Source organism: Notothenia rossii (assembly GCF_949606895.1).
Source record: "Notothenia rossii genome assembly, chromosome: 2".
Taxonomy (NCBI): domain Eukaryota; kingdom Metazoa; phylum Chordata; class Actinopteri; order Perciformes; family Nototheniidae; genus Notothenia; species Notothenia rossii.
This window is the reverse complement of record NC_136904.1, coordinates 26,323,599-26,341,993: the sequence shown is the minus strand read 5'-3', so window position 1 is coordinate 26,341,993 and position 18,395 is coordinate 26,323,599. Positions and strand designations below refer to the sequence as shown.

At 41.5% G+C, this 18,395-nt stretch overlaps 1 protein-coding gene across 1 annotated transcript; it reads left to right on the top strand.

Moving 5' to 3' along the window:
- Positions 1–3,036: 3,036 nt before the first annotated feature.
- On the top strand, positions 3,037–9,047 carry LOC307029506 (uncharacterized protein; the record flags this gene model as incomplete). Its single annotated transcript, XM_079665591.1, has 2 exons — positions 3,037–5,008; positions 5,552–9,047. The coding sequence occupies 2 exons, from the start codon at positions 3,037–3,039 to the stop codon at positions 7,729–7,731; spliced, it is 4,152 nt and encodes a 1,383-aa protein (XP_079521717.1). The 3' UTR covers positions 7,732–9,047.
- Positions 9,048–18,395: the final 9,348 nt, after the last annotated feature.

Sequence of the window (18,395 nt, the reverse complement as noted above, 5' to 3'; positions counted from 1 at the left end):
AGATTAAACACATATAAAACTAATCAGAGAAGAGGTGTACACTTAGAAATAAAAGCACATAAAAGCTGAAAATGGCTTTCTTAAAAGATCTCACCTTCCCAGAGAGAAATAGTAAAGTTTCAAGTAAATTAAAACAATCAAAAAATGGCTTCAGTGTCAAAATGGTATTTGCTAGATCCTTCCACCAATTAGAGCGTCAAGGTGATCCCAGCTGTGTTCCTGTTCATCAAGAGAAAAACTTTAACTCATGCATTGTCACATTTTTGGGTACCACTTTACAATAAGACTACCCTTATAAAGGATTCATAAAGGGTTTATAATTAGGTTATTCATTGGGATGATTCTCCCCAGACCCGGCGCCAGAACAAATCTATACAGAGAGGGCATATGTTTTTCATGGGAGGGCACACAAGACCGTCATGTGGCGCGGCCAGTGGCGGCGCCAGAGATTTTCTTTTGGGGTGCTGTGGGGTAGCTTGACGTTTCATAGAGGGTCCTCAAACATGTAGGGTTTCCCATCAAGGTACCGGGCGCTACAGTGGAATTTTCTACTGCAACACTCTCCACACCACATATGTAATAGATATATGTCATGGTTGATGACCTTCCGGGTCTGTCCAGCAGAGGGCGCGTGTTGCTTGCCGCGGGTGCATAATACATAAGACTTGAAGCAAGCTAACATCGTCTCTGTTTCCTTTGTCTTATATTTTCCCCATATTAGGTGAGTTCATCCGTGAGAAACGTTATATATGTAGACTGACTGTGTATAATATTAATGTGAATAGTGATAGTTGTTAGAGGTATTTTTGGAGGGTTTCTCTAGGTTCTGTAATTGTTGTAGCTGTGTATGCTAGCTTTGCGAGCGCCGTTAGCTATGCTAGCGCAGCTAGCTATGATAGTGTAGTTTAGCTCCAAGAAGGGGAGTTTGGGTGTTAATTTGGATATGTATGTTTGTACTGTGCATTTAAAAAGTGACATCTTGTGTGTTAAATTGGATGTATGTTTGCAGTACGCGCATTGTTAGTGGTTGTTTTATATCAAGAATCCATGTTCTGTATTATACATTGTGCTATGTGTACCATGTTGTTGGCGGGCATAATACATAAGACTTGAAGCAAGCTAACATCGTCTCTGTTTCCTTTGTCTTATATTTTCCCCATATTAGGGGCATAACATTTGGAGGCGCTGCTGGGAGATTTGATTTGAGGACCATCCCTGAGTTGTTAGTGGAATCCTCTGATCAATCATCCCCTTAAACAACCCAGTCATCGGAGAAAGGAGCTTGGAAAGGCAGTCGAGGTCGTTTTCAGACAACGTTGGTAACCTGCATCCTGAAGTGTGAAAAGTCACCACTAGGGAGCAGCAAAAAAACCTAATTAAGTAAGATAAACCCTCATTTGCTATTTCTGCCCACTTCTCTGATACAATGGAGGCTGAATTGGAGAAGCTGCAGCTGGACATTACAGGTGCATTGTATACACTGACTGTAGAACAACTGATTAAAGTGTGCAATGAACTGGAGATTTCAGGACCGGATAATGTGCATGTGACTGGTAAATCTCGCAGTCAATTAATTTCTCATGTCACAGAGCATAATGAACGTGAAGAAATGGCCGAGCTAGAGGATGAAGGCATGTCCGAACTTCTTAATGTGCAGGATATCATAGACAAAGCCAAAATTACAACAAATGTACATGACAGTGTCAAAAGGGAAGATCTCCAGAAGGAGGTAGAGGCACTAAGGTTGTCATTACAAGAAAAAGAAAATGCAATGCATGACCTAATGAACACAAGCATGAACCACCCTGCCGGGTTCAGCCCCCCAGGAAGAAATCTGGCCCAAGTACTCCCCAGTAGTTCTATGTGGCGCAAAGATCTTAAGATCGCAGGCCAAATAGGCGAGCCAGGACAAAATGATAGGCTCACATTTTCTAGTCTGGCCAGACAAATTGAAAATGGCTTTAGTAAGGGCTACCCAGAGTCAGAGATCATTGATGCAGTAATCCGTGCCATCACACCAGGCCTGCAGTTACGGAGTTACCTTGAAGGGAAGGAAAACCTTACACTGCCTGCCCTTCGCCGAATTCTCAGGTCTCATTACCAGGAGAAAGGTGCCACAGAGTTATACAAACAACTCACCTCTGAGGTTCAGAGTAGTAAAGAAACGCCTCAAAACTTCCTGATTAGAACTATGGACATGAGACAGAAAATCCTGTTTGCTTCTCAAGAAGCCGAGTCAAACCTAAAATATGACCCAGCACTAGTCCAGAGTCTCTTCATGCATACTGTCCTGACTGGTCTACAGAATGACAATATTAAAAGTGACCTGCAGCCTCTCCTCATGCAGATAAGTACTTCGGATGAGCTGCTGCTGGAGAAAGTGAACATTGCGTACACCAATGAAAAAGAGAGACAGGATAAAAAGAAACTTGCTGCCCCATCACGAGTAACAAATGTGAATACAGTCAAGTCCACTGAAGTTCCGGTGGAAATGAAAAGCACCAGCCAGCAAAACACAGTTACTCTGCCCACTGATCTGCTGTCAGAAATCAAAGGAATGCGCTCTGACATGGTGCTGTTGCAAGCCCTGAGAGCTGAGGTCTCCCAAATCAGAGAAACGATCCAAACGGCCACATCTGCACCCCCACAGCATCCCTCACCAAGCAGAGAACCAGCTAATATTTCCACCCCTTATCCTGTGTTTTCACCCCAACAACCCTCTCCCTATAGGGCTGAATTCAATGCCAACAGCGTGTACCACCAGCAGCCACCAGCAGCAGTGCAGGAGTACCGACCGGCATTCCACCCGGCACGAGTAAGAGAAACGGCTCAGTTTCAACAAGGGTATGCACCGCAGCGATACTACCCAGCACCACGCCCCCGACCTAGGTGTGTTTCCTGTACTCATGCAGGCGAAGAGTACTGTCAGCATTGCTTTAGGTGTGGAAGCAGTGAACATTTCAGAGCAGGTTGTAAGGCACAGAGGGTAGAGGGACCCACTAGGCGGAGCCCTTTAAACTAAGAGGGGTTGCTCCCATGGGACATGCAGCAACCGGCCACACAGATAAGTCCCAATCTTGTGCAAATTGCAATGAAGAGAAAAAGAGTAGGGAACTACAATACTGTTCAACTTGCAAAATTAAACTGTATTGTTCTAAAGAATGTCAGGAGAACCATTGGCCTGCACACAAAAGGCATTGTAAGACATACACATGTTCAGGTATTAAGAAAGCGACACAGTCACATGACAAATCCAAGCACAAACAAAATATTGCAAAAGAAAAAACAGCTACTGTGAGAGAGTTAGTAGGGAACAAGTGCCTCATCAGGTGTTTCCTACACGAACAGAAAACTCAGGCCCTCTGGGATACAGGCTCACAAATTTGTGCTATAGATGAGGTATGGAAAGAAAGCCATCTAACTGATGTACCGCTAAGAGATGTAGCAGAGCTAATTGACCCTATAGACTCTTTACAAATTGAAGCGGCCAATGGTACAGAAATGCCATATGTTGGTTGGCTTGAAGTGTCCTTTAAACTTACTGCAAGTGATACCGAGTTGCTAATACCCATGCTAGTGCTAAAAGGTAACCAACAGCAGTGTCCCATTATTGGCTTTAATGTCATTGAGCACCTTGTGATAGCCAGTCAGCCAGGCCAGAAAAGACATGGGGATAAAGAGAAGCTTGTACAGGCAGTAAAAATTGCCTTTCCTCATCTTCGAAAAAACAAAGCAAAAGCCTTTATTAATGCTGTGAGTGTAGGACAGACATGTGACTATAACGTAAGAACAGCAAATGAGAGAGTTAGTGTGCCTAAACGTAACTCCATTCAACTCGAGTGTCGAGTACAGGCTCCATTTTTCAAAGAGGATAAAACTCTGTTTTTTGAGCCAAATGAGAACCCACAATGGCCTGAAGGATTAGAGTTTTGTGATACTCTTGTGTCCGTGAAGGCAGATACAGTCCCAAGAATTATTGTTAGTGTGCAAAACACAACAAATCATGACATTACGATGGCAGCAAGAACTATTATTGGAACTGTACAGTCAGTCAGATCAGTATATCCTGCAAACATATTTAAAACAGACCAAAAACCTGCTGCATCAATCCACCATGTCAACGCCCAGATCTCCAGTGAAAGCCCCCCTGTGCATGAGCAGTGGGATCCTCCTGTGGATTTGACTCACCTTGATGAACACCAGAGACAAATAGTCAGTCAGATGCTAAGAGAAGAATCAGACTCATTTTCCAAGTCTGATGACGACATAGGCTGTGTGGAAAACTTGCAAATGAAGATTTCACTACAAGATGCTGAGCCAGTGTCAAGAGCCTACCGCTCTGTTCCAAAACCCTTATACAAGGAGATGAAAGATTACTTACTGGACTTGATAGCACAAGGGTGGGTTGAAAAGTCCATGTCTTCCTACTCCTCTCCAATCGTCTGCGTAAGAAAAAAGGACGGAACTCTACGTTTATGTATTGACTACAGGGAGCTCAACAGGAAAACCCACTCAGATCGCCATCCCATCCCCAGAGTACAGGACATTATGGATAACCTGGGAGGAAACACACTCTTTTCACTGCTGGACCAGGGTAAGGCATACCACCAGGGTTTCATGGCCAAAGACAGTAGACACCTAACAGCCTTTGTGACCCCCTGGGGCCTTTATGAGTGGGTACGAATCCCGTTTGGACTCATGAATGCCCCTGCAGCATTCCAGCGCTGCATGGAAGAGTGCTTGGAGGGCTTAAGGGATGAAATATGTGTGCCATATCTTGATGATGTTCTTGTGTTTAGCAGGACATTTGAGGATCATATCAATGCTGTCAGAAGGGTGCTGCAACGGCTGAGGGAGTATGGGATAAAACTAAAGCCCAGAAAGTGTGACCTGTTTAAAACACAAGTACGTTACCTTGGAAGAATTGTGTCTGCTGAGGGAAATAGAGTGGACCCTGCCGATACTGCTGCAGTAACGGCCCTGAAAAACAAACACCCAGGAACTATCGGTGAGTTAAGAGCAATAATGGGACTATTAAGTTATTACAGGCAGTATATCAAAGATTTTTCACGTATTGCCTGTCCCTTGTATGACCTGCTTAAAGCACCTACAGAAACTGAAATGCTGAAAAAAACGAAAACAAAAAGAAACAGTAGAGGAGTTTCATCCAACACACCCATCAAATGGACTGACATGCATCAGTTAATATTGGAACAGTTGATAGACTGTCTCTCGCAGCCTCCTGTTCTAGGTTTCCCAGAGTTTTCACAGCCATTTGTCCTCCATACCGATGCTTCCAACCAGGGATTGGGGGCAGTATTGTACCAAAAGCAAAATGGAAAGCTTCGTGTGATTGCTTATGGTTCACGTACTTTAACAACAGCAGAGAAAAATTACAATCTACACTCAGGCAAATTAGAGTTTCTTGCCCTCAAATGGGCAATCACAGAAAAATTCCGTGATTACCTATACTATGCACCATTCTTCACCGTCTACAGTGACAATAACCCACTTACATATGTACTGTCCACTGCCAAACTGAATGCAACAGGTTGTCGATGGGTAGCAGAACTGGCAGACTTCCATTTCATAATTAAATACCGTCCTGGTAAGGAAAACATTGATGCTGACAGTCTGTCCAGAATGCCTTTGGACGTGGAAGTATTCATGGATGAGTGTACAGAGGAAATGTCATATGATGTGATTGGAGCAGCTACACAAGCAGTGGAGAACCAGGATGAATCCAGTGTGTCATGGTCCATGGGTGTCTCATTAAGTTGTGCAGCATTAACTGTAGATGCATCCATCATTCCATTGACAATAGGACAGATCAAACATGACCAAAGAAATGATCCCAATGTTGGAGCAGTGATTCAGTACAAGCTGGCAGAAAAGAAGCCATCAGGCTCAGAACTCAAACAACTCAGTTCACAAATCTTATGTCTGCTAAGAGAGTGGGACAAGTTGGAGATGAATGAGAGTGGAGTGTTGTACAGGAAAACTTCAAACAGAACACAGCTTGTGCTTCCAGAAAAGCACAAAAGTACAGTATTAAAGGAGCTCCATGATGAAATGGGCCATCAAGGTGCAGACAGGACTACATCTTTGGTACGGGACCGGTTTTACTGGCCCTACATGCAACGAGAAATCGAAGATTATGTCATGAGGAGATGTGTGTGCCTCAAGCACAAGAAACCAAGCCGTCAGACAAGAGCGCCACTGACGAACATTGTCACCACTCAACCGTTTGAGCTTGTCTCAATTGATTTCTTGCACCTTGACAAATGTAAGGGTGGTTATGAATATATTCTTGTAATTGTTGACCACTTTACACGTTTTGCCCAGGCCTACGCCACGACTTCCAAATCAGGAAAAACAGTTGCAGAAAAAATCTTTAACGACTATGTGCTGAGATTCGGCTTTCCGACAAGAATACACCATGATCAGGGTGGTGAATTTGAAAACCAATTGTTCACACAATTGAAAAAGTACTGTGGAGTTGCTGGGTCGAGAACCACTCCCTACCACCCACAAGGAAACGGACAGGTCGAGCGGTTTAACCGAACATTACTCCAGATGTTAAAGACCCTCACAGAGAGACAAAAGACTAACTGGAAAGACTCACTAAATAAACTGATTTACTCCTACAACTGTACTCGTAGTGATGTAACAGGTTTCTCACCCTTCAACCTGTTGTACGGACGCTCTCCACGGTTGCCAGTTGATATGCTGTTCGACTTGACCGTGGAGCAAGAGGACAGTAATCATCATCGTTACATGGAAAAGTGGAGGCAGGGCATGGAGGAGGCATACGAGATCACAAGAGAAAATGCTCACAAAGCTGCTATGAGAAGCAAGACACATTATGGCAGTAAGGTGAGAAGCTCAGTATTACAGCCTGGTGATCGTGTATTAATCAGGAACATGACACCTTGCGGTGGTCCTGGCAAACTGAGAAATCACTGGGAAGATGCTATTCACACAGTTGTGCGTCAAGTGAGTCAAGATATCCCTGTTTATGAACTCAGACCTGAGAGAGGGACAGGGAGATCAAGGGTTTTACATCGTAATCTTCTCCTCCCATGTGACAACCTGCCGCTGGAAACTCAAGTACAGCCACGTGCAAAGAGAAAGAGTGTGGAGAGAAATGAGGAAGCGGAGCAAACAGGGGAGGAGGAAGAGGATGATGAGTATTATCTAGCACCACTTAAGCAGCAATCAAATCCATGCCCACCTGAGACAGTGAATCCTGCGTGCACTAGTACACCTGTGGAGCTTGAATGCATACACTCTGAGGAAAACCTGTCAGCTGAGCCAGAGAAAGAACAAGAAATGGCACACGAAGTTGGGTACTTGCCGGAGGGGGAGGACAGCTACGTTGAGGACAGCTATGTTGAGGATCTACCTGTGGAGAATGACAGCTACGTTGAAAACAGCTGCGTTGAGGATCTACCTGTGGAGAATGACAGCTACGTTGAGGATCTACCTGTGGAGAATGCTGTCCCATCACCTGCTCAAAGTGACCCCAGTAGTAAGGAGCTTCAAGGGCATCGACGACAATGCAGACGACCAAAGGTCTTCACATATGATAGGCTTGGCTCACCAGCCTGCTACAACATAAAAGCACCACCTCTGCATACAAACTTAAAGGTGCCATGGACACACACTGTACCGCCATACCACTTTCAGCAGTACTATGGATATGAGGGTAGTGACATTGCACACCATTGAACTGAGTAAATGCACATACATTACACTCAAAGAACACATAAAAAGGAAAATGGACGGCAGAGGTCACATTCAAAGTGATTGTTGACATGAGATACATTTATGGGCTGTGTTTTCACACAATATATCATTACATGACACTGTTACAGTCAATCATATCTCACTCACCTGTTTTAAAGGAGTGTAGTTCACTTGGACATGCTGCACAGGCAGAACTGTTAACAAGGTAGCAACGGACTATGTTGAAACTATGTGTGACAAATGAGGTCAAAAACAAATGTATGAAAAGAGTTCCAGACTGTAACATTGCACTTTATAGGTAAATGTACTAAACATGTTTAGCCTGAAATAATGCATATTCGAGACCGTTTCTTCTGGCCACATATGCAACAAGAAGTAGAGCACTCACACACACAACATACATTCAGGGACTGTAAAAAACAAAAACAAACGGAGAGCTTGTGAACATATGTTTGTCATACAATGATGGACTTTCTACTAAGCCAAGGGCTTAAATGTGTAAATTGAGTGTGTGCACTTTTGCCAGACTGAACAGTGAGCGTGGTATGTGTTTAATAAATGTTATAGATGTTGCTGACATGTAGGCATAATATTGTGGATTAGAAGGGGAGTGTGTAATAGATATATGTCATGGTTGATGACCTTCCGGGTCTGTCCAGCAGAGGGCGCGTGTTGCTTGCCGCGGGTGCATAATACATAAGACTTGAAGCAAGCTAACATCGTCTCTGTTTCCTTTGTCTTATATTTTCCCCATATTAGGTGAGTTCATCCGTGAGAAACGTTATATATGTAGACTGACTGTGTATAATATTAATGTGAATAGTGATAGTTGTTAGAGGTATTTTTGGAGGGTTTCTCTAGGTTCTGTAATTGTTGTAGCTGTGTATGCTAGCTTTGCGAGCGCCGTTAGCTATGCTAGCGCAGCTAGCTATGATAGTGTAGTTTAGCTCCAAGAAGGGGAGTTTGGGTGTTAATTTGGATATGTATGTTTGTACTGTGCATTTAAAAAGTGACATCTTGTGTGTTAAATTGGATGTATGTTTGCAGTACGCGCATTGTTAGTGGTTGTTTTATATCAAGAATCCATGTTCTGTATTATACATTGTGCTATGTGTACCATGTTGTTGGCGGGCATAATACATAAGACTTGAAGCAAGCTAACATCGTCTCTGTTTCCTTTGTCTTATATTTTCCCCATATTAGGGGCATAACACATACACAGTACACCCGCGATTGTTACAATGAAGCCTCGATAATCAGCTCACGATATATAGGTGTAAGCAGGTGTAAATTGCTATTTTTGTGGGGGGCGGACAAGATTTTTCTTTTAATATTGAAGTTAAAAGCGTGAATCTGGTGCACTTTGAGAGCAATGCGTGAGTGTTGGCAGCCCTGTCAGTGTTTCACATCTCTCTTATTTCATCCAGGTTCTTCCTTGTTTCCCCGGTGCTCCTTTCTGACGAAGGATCTCAGTGATGTGGGACGATGTGGATTATTTCTCCCTTGTTACTGCTCATCATGCTTGGTCTGTTTAACTCCGTAAAAACAACCGCGTGAGGCAGTCGCAATTTTTACAGGCTCCCACTACCTGTTAGCATCTGGCATCTGTTAGCATAGATCTAGCTCTCCGGCTTAGGCTCCATCTATGTCCATCTATGTTCCATCTTTAACGCCATTGATCTGTGGAGGATCTGCCGCGGTTTGAGGGCCTGCCGTCCACCCATTTCTGCTTCTGCTGGTGGTGGTTCCCACGGCTGAAGGCCGCTATCCACCTGCTGTTAGAGGCCTACTCCCACCTGTTGGGTGCTACTGTGCGGGGGAGGCCTGGTCTGGAGATACCGCGGAGAAACCGGAGTGTTGCCACACTGCTGATTGCCTATTTCCTTGCTGCTGTCCTGACGTGGTTTTGCTTCGGGAACATCGTGGATGCTGTTGAGCTGGACTGGGAAAATGGCAAATGTCGTGTTTCTGCTGTGCCTTTTTTTGACTGTGCTGGACAAGGAGAAGTTCGCTAGTCATCCTGACAATTCTGCTGGATGCGGGTCCGTTCTGCCGCCCGCAGTGGACATCCCCTGTACAGGTTCGGATGGGTTGCACAAACAATTGCTAGTTGCACTGTCGCGGACATTCATTTCGTCAAATGTCTGTCTTTCTCACATGCCTGCCACAATGGTCCTTCAGAATTGTTTTTTGAACTCTAATCTCACTTTTGCGAAGTTTGCTGGTGACTCTAGAACAGCTGAAAATGTATGTGTGTTGATTAAGAGGAAAAGGTGCTTGGTATTTTTATTGTTGTTACTATCAGGAAATGTACAGCCAAATCCGGGTCCACCTGGTAGTTTTAGTCAAATAGCTACTCCTGCTGATTTTAGTTCTAGATCGGGGTTAGGTTTAATTCATTTAAATGTGCGCAGTCTGTTACCTAAATTAGATTTTGTCCGTATTTGGGCGAGTTCAACTGATGCTGATGTCATTGTCTTATCAGAAACGTGGCTAGACAAATCGATCTTGGCCTCTGACATTTACATAAATGGTTACAATGTATATCGCACTGACCGTCCTAAAAAAGGTGGTGGCGTTGCCATTTATGTCAAAAATAAGTTTTGTGTAACAAAAATGGTTTCCAAATCTGTTAGTAAACAACTAGAATTTTTAGCTGTGAATGTCGAAGTAACAAAGGGTCAACAGGTCATGGTGGTGGGTTGCTACAGGGCCCCCTCGGCTGTCAAGGACTCCTTATCTTCATTGGCAAAACTGTTATCTCAACTTTCCTACAAGGAAATAGTGCTGCTTGGTGATTTTAATTGGGATTGGTTAACTTCTGTGTCAGAGGATTTTAAAAACCTGTGTACCTCTTTGAACATTACTCAGATTATAGACAGTCCTACTCGCCCAAATATTAAGTCCCCAAATAAATCCTCCTTAATTGATCTAATTTTAACAAATGTTCCATATAAATACTCATCTGTGGGAGTATTTGCTAATGATGTGAGTGACCACTGTGTTGTAGCCACAATTAGGGACACTAAGGTCCAAAAAGTTAAACCACGCATCATCACAAAGAGAGATAAAAAACACTTAGTGGAGCAGGGTTTTTTACATGACCTGTTTGATTTTGATTGGGGAAAAATCGATCTGTGTGCTGATGTAGAAACTGCATGGTCTTATTTTTATCTTGGTTTTATAAAAATTATAGATAAACATGCACCTCTGCGTAAATTTAGAGTGAAGGGACGAAACAATCCCTGGTTTTCTGCTGAAATGTCCAGTCTCCTTCATGAGAGAAACAATGCCTGGGCAAAGGCTAGGAAATCAGGCTCAGAGGTAGAATGGCTACGCTTTAGGCAGCTAAGGAATAGCTTTACTTCAAATGTCAAAAGTGCTAAGTCAAAGTACTATTTGTCAGTTACCACAGAAAACCTGAATAATCCTAGTAAATTTTGGAAAGCCATAAAATCGATTTCCACTGGTGATATCCCAAATGAGCTACCTCCGTACCTCACCACAGCATCTGGCATTATATCAGACAGGGCCACCATGCTAAATTGCTTTAATAAGCATTTTGTCTCTTGTGGCTCTCTGTTTGATTCTGTCACTGACTGTGCTTCTGCTTCTGTGAACGCTCCAGTCCTTGACTCTGAACAATGTGGTCTGGAAAACCCTTTCAGTTTTACTCCTTTAACTGTTGGTATTGTCCATGAAGCTCTATCCAAGTTAGATCCTAAGAAACCGGCTGGCCCGGACAACGTAGAACCTTTCTTTTTAAAGATAGCTGCAGATTTTATTGCTCCACCTCTTACTTCTCTTTTTAACCTCTCCCTCAGCACAAATACAATTCCTAAAGTATGGAAGTCTGCTTATGTCCTGCCTCTACTGAAAGGAGGGGAGGCAACTATTTTAAATAACTATAGGCCAATCTCTAAATTGTCAGTTTTGGCTAAGGTGCTCGAACGACTTGTGAGTGAACAAGTAAAGGAGTTTTTATGTATAAATGATATCCTGTCTAAACATCAGTCAGGCTTCAGGAAGAAACATAGCACCATCACTGCAACAATGAAAGTGGTAAATGATATTACTAGTATGCTAGATAATAAACAGAGTTGTGCAGCTCTGTTTATTGACCTTTCCAAAGCGTTTGACACCGTTGATCATCGTGTCTTAAAACAGAGGCTACTCAGTACTGGCATATCCAGCCATGCAGTGGGGTGGTTTGTGAACTACCTCTCTGAAAGGTCCCAATGTGTTCACTTTGATGGGCTGTCTTCTGAGTGGTTAAACATTGCTAATGGTGTTCCTCAAGGTTCTGTTTTAGGTCCACTTTTATTCTCCATATATATCAACAGTTTAGGTGAAAATGTGGATGAAGCTACTTTACATTTTTATGCGGACGATACCGTGATGTATTGTGCAGGTCCCTCCATTCAGGAGGCGGTTGTTAAATTACAGGCTGTTTTTAACATTATTCAGACTCAGCTCTCTGAACTAAAGCTTCTTTTAAATGTGGATAAAACCAAGATAATGCTCTTTTCAAAAGCTAAAAAGTCACCAGAGCCTGTTTTAGATATTGTATCAACGCAAGGAACAAAACTTGAAGTTGTTGCCTGTTACAAATACCTTGGTATCTTGCTTGATGACTGTCTCTCTTTTAAACTTCATGTCAATAACCTGCTTAAAAAACTGAGGGTTAGGCTAGGTTTCTTTTTCAGGAATAAGTCCTGTTTCTCGCTTGAGGCCAGGAAAAGGCTAGTCACTGTGACCTTTTTACCTGTGCTGGACTATGGTGATCTGCTGTATATGAATGCACCTGCCAACTACCTAAGCAAACTAGATGCTGCGTATCATAGTGCTCTGAGATTTGTCACTAACTGTAAAGCACTTACTCATCACTGTACATTGTATACCAAGGCAGGTTTACCATCACTCACTGTACGGAGGCTCAGTCACTGGTACACTTTTATCTATAAAGCTATGTTGGGCAAACTCCCGTATTATATCTGTTCATTGATAAAGCAGAAAGTTGCAAGCAGCTATTGTCTGCGATCACAGGATATAGTCTTGTTAGATGTGCCAAGAGTAAGGACTGTCTTAGGTAAGACAGCTTTTATGTGCGCAGCTCCACTTGCTTGGAACAGTCTACAGGCAAAATTGAAATTGAGCATTTTTATTTCTTTGAATGTATTTAAGGCATGTCTAAATGAAATGCTTTCTGACACTCTGGGTATTTGTAAATGTTGAATATGTAAATATGATATCCTCTGTTGTTTGTATGTTGTTTTTATGTTTCATGTGGAACTAAATGATGCAGGTCTCCCTTGTAAATGAGATCGATGATCTCAAGGGACTAATCTGTCTAAATAAAGGTTTGAAATGAAAATGAAATGAAATATTAAGAGATCTATGGATACATCTCTCAACACCTGAGAACAGACCTGGAAACAGATTTACTTTTTCTTTATGGATATTTTACAAATCACTCCCCTTTTAAACTGTATTCTTGTTTTACTGTCATATAGTAATTCATACCTGTTTTTCATTTATTACCCATCTGACATCACATACATCGTAGCATTAAAGTTCACAGTTTATTTATAATTTAATTTTTTTTTTTTTTTTTTTAAAGTGTTATAAATAATATAAAACGTGTTTATTGGGGGAGGGCAGGAATGTCAAATAGGAGGGCCTGGCCCTCCCACGGCACCGGGTCTGATTCTCCCCCCATCCATCTTGATGTTTCTTGGCATCTCTTTATGACCATTTATTTATGAGTTACAAACATTTATAACTGCCAAAAGGGAGCCTTGTAAAGTGTAAAACGAATCACCATTTATTAATGCGTTACTACCATTTATAATTTGTTTAAGTTATATTAAGACTGAAAGTTATGCATAAATTAGGGCACATTGAGTGACAGGTCATTCCAGTGACTGCTGTTGTTAGTTTCCTGTGTCTCTGCTAGCAGCTCCGTGATGCTACAGGGACTCAGCCTGCTCAGCTCATCCGGGGAACATAACTTAAACTCTGCCGTGTTTGTTGTGCTGGTGCCTTGTGGACTATTCTTCATGCTTATATCGGACTATTGTGAAGGTAAAACAGACGGTGCATGAAACTTTTCATAAACCCTTTCTTATTGTAAAGTGGTACCCATTTTTGATGGTCAAAACTCTAAACAAGAAGCCACGTTGGAGGACATTATTTTGTTGCCATATTTATCTTCACTAGTGCAGAAAGGATCTTGGAGTGACTAAACATTTCTCTGTTCATGAGGTTGTCTTTATCAAAATTATGAGAGCTGCGAGATTAAGTTGTAAACTCAAATGTATACATTTTATAAACTGTTAGATAATTATGTTGGGTCTTTGAGCATATAAACCAGCTTGGCCTATTTTTCCATCTGGGTTTTCCTTGGTTTTAGTTTTATAGTCTTTGTTTACATCCTTTTATTTGTGCTTAAATATTTATAGGCCTATAGATATAGGAGAACGCAGAATAGCCAAATGCTTAGTTACATGCCACTACAGAAGTTGTTTTTTTTGCCATAGAAATAATGTTTGAATTTGAATCGTTTCTAACATATTCAGGACATTTTATTCTATCATGCTTGCTTATAGTTCGTATTTGCCGTTGTGAGAGTGACTGCAATATATTAAACAACATCTTGACTGAGCACATTTAACTGTCGGTCACTTTTATATTTAACTTGTAAGTAGCAATGTGTGACTAATGACTTCACATATGGACATTTGATGACATGACTGATAATAAGTAATAGTTCATAAAAACATTTCACAAACAGGACGTCCGTCACTTTCCATGACCTTTTCAAGTCTGCCTCTGGGGTAAGAACAATTTTCAGCAAGGCGTCAGGTGAGCTGGGAAAAAGACCTCTTTGGGTGATCTAAGGGGTTAAACGGCAGTGGAAGAGTCTCTTGGCTGCTGTTCAAGAGGCGAGCAGCTTCAGGCGGTGCGGTGCTCACAGCAGCTGAAAGAGAAGGCTGTCTCCAACGCCTCCCCCCCTCCTGTGTCTCTGTCGCCATATAATTACACTATGGCTGACAGACATGGTGCTTAAAGTAACAAAACAAAGACGGACTGGAAAATAAACAGCACCTCAGTCATTCATTGAAAGGGCGAGCCCGAGATGTGTACATTGCAGAGTTTTATACTAATAGTTTAGCAGAGAGGGGAAATAGTTTACAGTGAAAGCAAAGCTACGTCCATTGTAAGCATAAAGTTGACAGTCAGTCATCTTAAGACTCATTTCCATTAAATAATAGTTATGAGGTGACAAGAACCCTTAACCACAACTGTATTACTTTATTTCCAGTGACACAAGTGAGTCATGCCTCTTCAGTGTGTAATTAGTTTACAGAAATAAGACTGACAAACTATTTGTTCACACAGATATCATTTACATTAAAATTGAGTTAAAAAAAGGACATATTAGGAAATATTATTGGAGAATGGAGATATCAAATCTTTTGGAGCTCCAGACAGTATGAGTGTGATGTACTGGGACCAGAGATGTTTGCTCGAAAACTCCCCCGGAAAAGGTGTGTCCAGTTTCAGAGTCTCCTGGTGTGATGACATGGAAGGTATTGAAAATAAATCTTGATGTTTAATAAAAAAGAATATAACAATATTTGTAGACTAAAAATAAGCCCTAAAAGCCAATATAAGAGATGTATCTTACTCACACACTGTAGTGAAATATAGTGATTGGAACTCAATGGTGACATCAAATTGAAGCTATTGAAAAGAAATATCACTTTTCAATAAAAACTGCAGAAATCTCTTTAAAAATATTCTTACAAAATAGAAAAAGCACTAAGATGATGTATAAAGAGGTGTGTCTTACCTTTTAAGTGTACTTCTACAATGCTGAATTGATTGGATCACTATTTCTATGTTTTTTGAATTCCTTAGGACCTGTCTAACAACATTTTCCTCTGGTTGTGAATACATGAATAAACACTGATGTTCAATCATCAACGAGGCAGAGAGAGATGTCTGAGCTGTCTGCGGTTTCACACAGAGGGCTCGCTGACAGCGGAGGTATCGATCCTCATGCACTCTGAGCAGCAAAATGACAAAACACCGTCAAGATGATGATGAGGAGATGAGGGAGGAGAGTGTGGATTTTTAGGTTTGAGTGTTCTTTCTCTGGTGATCACTTGAACTGCTTCAGATTTCTGCACTCATGGGATTCTTCATAGCTGGATAATCATCTAAAAAAACCTGAATGGATTAATTGTGAATTCATTTATTTCGTAAGATATTCAATTGGGTTTTTTATTCTAACTTGATTATAAATGTATCATCTTTTTCGTTCATATTTTTGTTGTTTGCTGCTGTGATTATAAATGAGGCAATTGGTTTTCCAAATTCAGGCTGATTAAAAAAACAAATACAGGTTACTTGCCATCGTGTTGTAATAAATTATCACAATTAAGTATATTCTAACATATCTTAAATAGACTTTACAAGGATGCAGATACAAAGTATAATTTAAAAGGACATCTTAACACCCCTTTGCTGACCTCAAGTGGCTGCCTTGATATACAGGTGTACTCAAGGACACCATTTAGGTAACTTTCAGCAGTTTAAAGGGGGCCAACATTCTCTAAACTGTGCATTTGAAAATAATAACAAACTAAAATATAAAGCATTCGGGATTTGCAGTTAAGTAATAATGCCTGTAAACACCTTTGTAAGTTCCTTTAAGCAATCCCTCATCTTGCTTATAGCATAAACTGAAAATGTCTGCCATTAATTATCCATCCCTGATGTATTCATTAACATAATTATAACATCATAATCTGGACAGAGATAATTATACGGTTGGAGGGGTGGAGCTCGAAAGCCAGCGGCAGAATTAGCCCATTTTCCTTCAGTTCACAGTGAGGTCAGCACACACCGCAGCCCTGAAGACGAGGGCCAGAAACCTTCCTCTGCCGCTCGCTGCCTGGATCTGTTTCATCGTCTCCATAACTCTGAATCCTAACAAAGGAAAACAATTAAGACAGGAGACATGGCAGGGGTGTTTTCAGATTGGAAAACCAAAAGAGAGAAGGAAGAGAAACATGGTACGTTTTTTAGACTGCTTCTGCCAGCAGCAACTCTCCCACCCCGATCCCTCCTCTGAATCCTTCAATTGTATCCTAACCACAAATCCCACACTTTGCCTGGAAAAGCAGAACAGAGCCTAGACTGAAATATACATTGGAATTTTTCGGTTGTGTGTGTGTGTGGGAATGAGCTTTGATAAAGTTGTTATCCATTTCTGGCTGCTATTAAATAAAAGTTTTAAAAACTAAGATATACACATGGTTTTACATCAATGTTAGCTCAGACTCCAAGCGTTTTAGAAGCCAGTTGAACTCCTGTGTACTTGAGCAAGGCACCACACCTCCAACTGCTCGCAGTGCTGACTATTTGGCAGCCCACTACCTTATTTCAGGCTTATGGGTGTGTAATGAGTGACAACAGTAAAACACGGAATTCCCCAATGAGGACTTAGTAGTATAGTTTTTCTTCTTCTTCCTCATGCTGTAATACTGGGGAGATGTTTGAACGTTTTTCGTAAGGAGTGCTGCAACTTTGTAATCAACCCTTCTCTAGTTTTACAGCTAAAGTTAATTACAGGTTTCAGAAAGCAGCCTGCAGAGGTTCAGGGTCAAAACAAAAATGCCTGACTGCCTGAGCTGAGTGAGGTGCTGCTGTTGATTCGTAAACACACGTCAGAAAGATTATGGCCTTCTTACTGCTTAGATTGTTTCTAATATAAGTTTCCATAAACAATTATGTTCCCCCCCTTGTCAGAGTCAGTTTGAGTGCCCTGCTGTGGTTGGTTGAGTAATTTCTAAGTAATGCACTTTGTTTTCGCACCACTGGCACTCTGACGCCTTTCACCATTTCCAATGCCACTCGTCCCCTTTTAATGCCAAGCAGATAGTTAAAACTTAATAGGTTTACATAGTTTGACACTATAGTTTGACACTGACACCCACAATGAAACATTTGAGCATGAAAGTTCATCTTTGGGAACAGTGTAATCAAAATTAATTTCAGCTCAAAGGCCTACTTGATTTCCTGATATTTTAATTGCATCACAGTCTTTCTCAGTGACCAGAGATGAATCAAGTGTTGTCATGTGACCTAGAGCTAGGTTTCACTAGACAAAAGTGTCTGATTTTGGTATAATACCACTGAAACACCAGCAGTACAAGGCTGTGTTGAGCTTTAATTATACTCAGCATAGTAACTGTGTTTACATTCTTTTATTTACATTATGATATCAGTGATGTTGAGGTGTGCTTTATGCAAATGTGTCCCTGGAAGATACTGCAGATAGAGACAATTTTGCCTAGTCTCATTACTGAAAATGACACGAAATCGCTGTGTTTATTTCATCCACTGTGATAGAGACTGGTGATGGCGGTGTTTCAGTAGACATGGCTATGAGAAGAGGAGGAATTGATTCAAACACAGTTAATGTTTTGTCTTCACTTTGCAATAATGTCAACTGGATTCTAAACATGTAAGAAATGGAATCAAAATATTTGACCTCCAACCTTTAAGTATACATTTCACAAGTGCCTTGAAGCAATAGTATGAACACTGAAAGAGCATCCATACTGTAACAAAAG